This window comes from Anoplopoma fimbria, chromosome 16, assembly GCF_027596085.1.
Source record: "Anoplopoma fimbria isolate UVic2021 breed Golden Eagle Sablefish chromosome 16, Afim_UVic_2022, whole genome shotgun sequence".
Taxonomy (NCBI): Eukaryota; Metazoa; Chordata; class Actinopteri; order Perciformes; family Anoplopomatidae; genus Anoplopoma; species Anoplopoma fimbria.
The window spans coordinates 26,131,031-26,138,530 of NC_072464.1; the positions used below are offsets into that span (position 1 = coordinate 26,131,031).

Genomic DNA, 7,500 nt, shown 5'->3' on the forward strand with positions numbered 1-7,500 from the left:
TTTAAAGTGAGTGTGTGTGTGTGTGTGTTTAAAAAGTGTGTGTGTGTGTGTGTTTTAAAAGAGTGTGTGTGTGTGTGTGTGTGTGTTTTAAAGTGAGTGTGTGTGTGTGTGTGTTTAAAGTGAGTGTGTGTGTGTGTTTTTAAAAGTGTGTGTGTGTGTGTGTGTGTGTTTAAAGTGAGTGTGTGTGTGTGTTTAAAAAGAGTGTGTGTGTGTGTGTGTGTGTTTAAAGTATGATATGTAATATTCTACTGACTGTAAGTGGCTTTGGATAAAAGCGTCTGCTACATGACTGTAATGTAATGTAATGTAATGTATGTAAAGTGTGTTTACATGTGATACCTGCATCACCTCTAAGCATGCTGCTGCTACCTATTGGTCAGAGGTGTGTACAGAGCGTGCTCAGTAGGGTCGGTGGGAGGAGTCTCTGGGTGGAGTTGTGAGCGTGCTCAGTAGCGTGCTGCTGTCGCTCTGGATCAGCGGTCTGACGCTGCAGTCAGTGATTACAGCGTTTCATCCTCTGGCCTGAGGTCAGTTATTGACACAGTGGTTAGTGTCTGTGGAGCTGAAGGAGCTGAATCACTGACCTGAGGCCAGCTGCTCAAACATCTTAACCTCAAACTCTCAGACTGAACCAGGATCAGTTTCACGGTTTCATTCTCTCTTCTGTCTTTGACTGTTGTTATTAAACTTCTTTAGTGTTTGGTGTGTTTCTGGTTTCCAGATGAATCTGGATTAAAGACTGAAGTCGTGGATCAGATTTCAGGTTTTAATCATTAAACACATTCAGATGAAATGTAAAGAGCTCCTGTCTGCTGATCCACTTCAGTCTGGTTTGAGTGTAGACCTGGACCTGGCAGCTCAGGTGGGTCACAGAGAGAAACCGCCGGCTGGCCGCCGCTCAGTCTGTGTGGTGGACTACAGCATCACAACAGCCCCCCCCCCAAACCACACACATTAAAGACGTTAGAGGACGTTTACGGGTCCAGACTCTGCGTCTCCAGTCCTCCAGACTGCCTTTGATCCAGGACTCAGAGGTGGAGGGACGTGGCGAGGACTCAGGCATGACGACTTCCTGGCAGCGCCGACGACCGCCAAACCATCCACAGCTAATGAAGCCACAGCGGTGCGTTCAGGGACACCCGGCTGCCAGCAGAGTCTCAAAACGCTCCTTCAGCGTCGTCCAGGAGAACAAGGAGGTGTCGACCTGCAGAACAGAAGAAGGAGAAGGAGAAGAAGAAGGAGAAGAAAAGAAGAAGAAGAAGGAGGAGAAGGAGGAGGAGGAGAAGAAGAAAGAGGAGAAGGAGGAGGAGGAGGAGGAGGAGAAGAAGAAAGAGGAGAAGAAGGAGGAGGAGGAGAAGGAGGAGAAGAAGGAGGAGGAGGAGAAGGAGGAGGAGAAGGAGGAGAAGAAGGAGGAGGAGGAGAAGGAGGAGAAGAAGGAGGAGGAGGAGAAGGAGGAGAAGAAGGAGGAGGAGGAGGAGGAGAAGAAGAAAGAGGAGAAGAAGGAGGAGGAGGAGAAGAAGGAGGAGAAGGAGGAGAAGAAGGAGGAGGAGGAGAAGGAGGAGAAGAAGGAGGAGGAGGAGAAGGAGGAGAAGAAGGAGGAGGAGAAGACTTATTACTCCACTGATATATACTGAAGTTTCATAACAAGCTTAAAGGGACAGTTCAACATGTTGGGGAACATTAAATACTCTGAGCTAACTGTTTCACAGTCTATAGTCAAAAAGGCATTTCCCAATGCATTATGGGAAACGTAGTCTGCAGTGTTTGTCAGCTTTGACCCTTCTGGTTTTAAAGTCCGGCTGTCGGTCGGTTACCTTGACGACGTGTCTCCGTGTGATGTCGGGCCTCCTGCAGAGTCCCTGCAGACGTTTACACAGCTGCTCAATAGAGTGAGAAGAAGAGTGCTCAGGTGTGGAGTACAGGTACTCTGCTGCAATAGAGAGCAGAGAAGAAGAGTGCTCAGGTGTGGAGTACAGGTACTCTGCTGCAATAGAGAGCAGAGAAGAAGAGTGCTCAGGTGTGGAGTACAGGTACTCTGCTGCAATAGAGAGCAGAGAAGAAGAGTCCACCGTCACACTGAGCTGGGACAGACGCTCACTCTAAAATCACATGATGTGTTTACCTGGGAATATCTCAGGATACACCAACGCCTTAGGACACAGAGGATAACAGCCACAGTGAACGGCCTCCAACCTGTAAAACATCATGACGATAAAATAAAACATCACGATGATAAAATAAAACATGACAATGATAAATAAAACATCACGATGATAAATAAAACATCACGATGAGAAATAAAACATCACGATGCTAAATAAAACATCAAGATGAGAAATAAAACATCACGATAATAAAATAAAACATCACGATGATGAATAAAACATGACGATGATAAAATAAAACATGACGATGATAAAGAAAACATCACGATGATAAATAAAACATCACGATGAGAAATAAAACATCACGATAATAAAATAAAACATCAAGATGAGAAATAAAACATCACGATAATAAAATAAAACATCACGATGATAAATAAAACATCACGATGATAAATAAAACATCACGATAAAATAAAACATCACGATGATAAATAAAACATCACGATAAAATAAAACATCACGATGAGAAATAAAACATCACGATGAGAAATAAAACATCACAATGATAAAATAAAACATCACAATGATAAAATAAAACATCACAATGATAAATAAAACATCACGATGATAAATAAAACATCACGATGATAAATAAAACATCACAATGATAAATAAAACATCACGATGATAAATAAAACATCACGATGATAAATAAAACATCACGACGATAAAATAAACCCTCACAACGATAAAATAAAACATCACAACGATAAAACAAAACATCACAACGATAAAATAAAACATCACAACGATAAAATAAAACATCACAACGATAAAATAAAACACGGACTAGTTCTAGTTAGGAGGAGTTAGAACATGGACTAGTTCTAGTTAGGAGGTGTTAGAACATGGACTAGTTCTAGTCAGATGGGCGACTGTGGGTCAGTGGAGAGCAGGGTTGTCCTCCAATCAGAGGACCGGTGGTTCGATCCCTGGCTCCGGCAGTCCATGTTGATGTGTCCTTGGGCAAGACACCTAACCCTGATTTGCTCCCGAAGGCTTAGCCATCGGTGTATGAATGGGTGTGAATGATTAGAGAGATCCTGATAGGCAGGTGGCACCTTGCATGGTAGCCCCTGTCATCAGTGTATGAATGGGTGTGAATGGGTGATTGATTCGTAATGTAAAAGCGCTTTGAGTGGTCGGAAGACTAGAAAAGCGCTATACAAGTACAGTCCATTTAGTCGGGGTGTTTTAGAACATTTGCTGCTAACGTGACTAAAACTCTTTAAATGGGAACAACAGAACCGTAGAGAACCCTGCGGACCAGACGGACCATAATGAAATATGTTGTAGGTGTTGATCAATAATTGAGGACGTCTCAGTCTTCGTTATAGAAACATTCATATTTAAAGCAGCAGATCAGAAACGTTTCATCAGAAACAAAGAATGTGATTCATAAAGAGCTCTGATCCATTCTGGTCTGAAAGTCCAGCTCCTGGAGCGCTCTGCTCTGGATTATTGAGGTCAGTCCAGTTCTCTGATGTGAGTAAATGTTTTTAATCTCAGATATAATCATCAGTGGACTGAATGATTAATCATCACTGCAGGGCTCCAACACTGATGATGTTAATCAGATTAGAGTCAGAGATAATGAGGAGGAACTCTGTTCTCCTGTTTCTACTCTGATCTCACAGCTTTTATTTTGTAGACCTGAGATGGTGCTCTTATTTTGTTGACCTGAGATGGTGCTTTTATTTTGTTGACCTGAGATGGTGCTTATATTATGTTGAGCTGAAGCTTATATTTGAGTGGCCCAAGCTGCTGCTTTTATTTAGTTAAGCTGAAGCTTTTATTGGATTGACCCGAGATGGTGCTTTTATTTTGTTGACCCGAGCTGCTTTTATATTTCAAATTTATTTACTTTTTATATTGTACAGTATGTGTGTTGTTGAAGTACTATTTGTACCTATATTGTACAGTATGTGTGTTGTTGAAGTATTATTTACATTTATATTGTACAGTATTTGTTGCAGTATATTTTATGGGTGTGAATCTTCACACATTATGAATTTGGAGCTCCAAACATGAATCAGGTTTCAGATCAGACACAGTGCTGCAGGCCGACGCTCACAGGGCCGTTTGATTGGCCGAGCTTCAGAGAGCGGAGCGTCTGATTGGCCGTTCGGCCTGCAGCGGCTGCAGAGTTCAGAGTTCAGGTGACTGAAGTCTGGATCACAGGCTGCTAGTCCTCAGAGTCCACACCTGCAGGATCCTCCAGGTCTCTTTAGAGGACACCTTGATCTGAGAGAGCGCTGGTATAAATAAAGTTTATTCAAGCTGTGGCTGAGTTTCCCTTCACTCTCAGGTGAGAAGAGAACACAGCTCAGTTAAATAACTGATATTAATATAACTTATATCAATATATTTTATATTAAAGGTGGAGGAAAACAGATAAATATTGAAATGAAAATCAAAAGTCAATTAAATGTTTTTCTTCTAAATTAAAATGAGTTTATTTTTAAGGTGTGAGTTAATATATTAGGTTTTTTTCTTCAGTAATGTTTGAAAAGTTTAATGTAAATATTGAGAAACTTTATTAAAACAGAATAAATTAACAAAAGTGTTTCACTGAGAATCGTCTCGTTTGTTGGTTTGATCCGTCAAAATAGATCAATAAATTCAGCTTTAGGTTGGAACACAATAATCCACCTTAAAAGACCTAAGAGTTGTCAATGTGTTGACTCAAGATCAATCAATATCTGATCAATAACGGATCAATATCTGATCAATAACGGATCAATATCTGATCTGTCTGGTCTTAAAGAGACAGCGTCCCTCACACATGAGACTCACATGGCGACTCCGAAGAACTCGTGGCGTGCGGTGGAGACGACCACGTCGGCCTGCAGCAGCACCTGAAGGTAACGCTCTCTGGACAGGAAACCCCAGTTCAGGATGTGACCCTCCAGCTGACCTCTGGCCTCCGAGAAGATCTCTGCAGCAACACCACAGAAGGAGAAGAGAGCAGGAACACCACAGAAGAAGAAGAGAGCAGGAACACCACAGAAGAAGAAGAGAGCAGGAACACCACAGAAGAAGAAGAGAGCAGGAACACCACAGAAGAAGAAGAGAGCAGGAACACCACAGAAGAAGAGAGAGCAGGAACACCACACAAGAAGAGAGCAGGAACACCACAGAAGAAGAGAGCAGGAACACCACAGAAGAAGAAGAGAGCAGGAACACCACAGAAGAAGAAGAGAGCAGCTGGTTTATGAAACATGTTTCTGTTCAATAACAAACTTTCTTCATGTGAAGCTAAAAATATTTGACTCCAACAATAACTTCGGTTAGCTTAGCATTAAACGTCTGTTAGCTTAGCATTAAACGTCAGTAACAAAACGTTTTATTATCATTATCATTAATATGGTTATTATCAGGGAGTGAGGAGGCGCTGTTCGTCCTTTAAGGTGCATTTCTTTAATTAATCAGAAATAACACACACACACACACACACACACACACACACACACACACACACACACACAGACACACACACACACACACACACAATCATAAAGAAAAGTAAATGATGATAATGAGTGATAAACTAAAAGCTTTAATAAATGAAACATAAAGTTTGTTCCGTCTGAGGAGTACAGAGATAAATGAAGCAGGTGAGGGGTAACATAATCAATAACGTGACCCTATGAACATAATCAATAACGTGACCCTATTAACATAATCACAGTCCATTCAGTGATTGCCTCCCAGCTCTCATAAGATAATCACACAACATGAAGCTGGATTTACCGTCAGCGTGTTTATGCTGCAGTTAAACTTTACGTCTCAATATCTCAGAGTGTTCATTAGGTTAACACACACACACACACACACACACACACACAGTGATTACAGCATCATCAGCTGATGATACACGGTGTGTGTTATGAATTAAAGCCTCCGACCTTCACATGGTCTAATAACAAACACACAGAGGTCAAAGGTCAAACTGAAGTCAGACTTCATCTAATAATGTGAAGAACAAACTCTAGTTATGATCAATACTCTGTGTGTGTGTACCTGGTACATCAGTGAAGGTCTCTCCTAGTGTGTGTGTGTGTGTGTGTACCTGGTACATCAGTGAAGGTCTCTCCTAGTGTGTGTGTGTGTGTTGTGTGTGTGTGTGTGTGTGTGTGTGTGTGTGAGTGTGTGTGTGTGTGTGTGTACCTGGTACATCAGTGAAGGTCTCTCCGAGCACCGACAGCAGAAAGTCGACTTGTTTCTCTTTCAGTTTGATCAACGTGGAGAAAAACAGTTCAGGGTTCTTGTCGTGTTCCCTGAAAAACACACACACACACACACACACACACACACACACACACACACACACACACACACACACACACACACACACACACACACACACACACACACACACACACACACACACACACACACACACACACACACACAGTGATTGTCAGGCTTTAATTGTGAAGGAGTTTGTGATGTCAGTCGCCGTGGTTACGGTTCCCACACAGAGGAGCAGTGTGAAGGTCAAACTGCTCCTCATGGACCCTGAGGAGGAGCATCACTGAGAACATTATCTCCTTCAGTTCTCAGGTTCTCCCTCCAGACTCCTTATTACTCTGTGACTCCAGAACCTGCTGTTACCTCCTCCTCCTCCTCTGATACTGTCCTTATACATACATATACACACATATACAGTATGTATATGTGTGTATATGTATGTACATATATATATACACATATACACACATATATACATATACATACATATACATATGTACATACAGTGGGTACGGAAAGTATTCAGACCCCTTTAAATTTTTCACTCTTTGTTTCATTGCAGCCATTTGCTAAAAAAATTTCCGCATTAATGTACACTCAGCAACCCATCTTGACAGAAAAAAACAGAAATGTAGAAATTTTTGCAAATTTATTAAAAAAGAAAAACTGAAATATCACATGGTCATAAGTATTCAGACCCTTTGCTGTGACACTCATATTTAACTCACATGCTGTCCATTTCTTCTGATCCTCCTTGAGATGGTTCTACTCCTTCATTGGAGTCCAGCTGTGTTTAATTAAACTGATTGGACTTGATTAGGAAAGGCACACACCTGTCTATATAAGACCTTACAGCTCACAGTGCATGTCAGAACAAATGAGAATCATGAGGTCGAAGGAACTGCCCAAGGAGCTCAGAGACAGAATTGTGGCAAGGCACAGATCTGGCCAAGGTTACAAAAGAATTTCTGCAGCACTCAAGGTTCCTAAGAGCACAGTGGCCTCCATAATCCTTAAATGGAAGAAGTATGGGATGACCAGAACTCTTCCTAGACCTGGCCGTCCAGCCAAACTGAGC

At 41.8% G+C, this 7,500-nt stretch overlaps 1 protein-coding gene across 1 annotated transcript in view; it reads right to left on the reverse strand.

Annotated features, from left to right (window-relative positions):
- Nucleotides 1-765: 765 nt before the first annotated feature.
- Nucleotides 766-7,500, reverse strand: part of gtdc1 (glycosyltransferase-like domain containing 1) — a 28,382-nt gene continuing 21,647 nt past the window's right edge. Inside the window, exons 7-11 of the mRNA XM_054615979.1 lie at nt 6,339-6,448; nt 4,965-5,106; nt 2,123-2,193; nt 1,815-1,930; nt 766-1,204 (exon numbers count right to left, since the gene is read on the reverse strand). Coding sequence (XP_054471954.1) covers nt 1,130-1,204; nt 1,815-1,930; nt 2,123-2,193; nt 4,965-5,106; nt 6,339-6,448 — 514 coding nt within the window. The 3' untranslated portion in view covers nt 766-1,129. The remainder of the gene's footprint in view (nt 1,205-1,814; nt 1,931-2,122; nt 2,194-4,964; nt 5,107-6,338; nt 6,449-7,500) is intronic.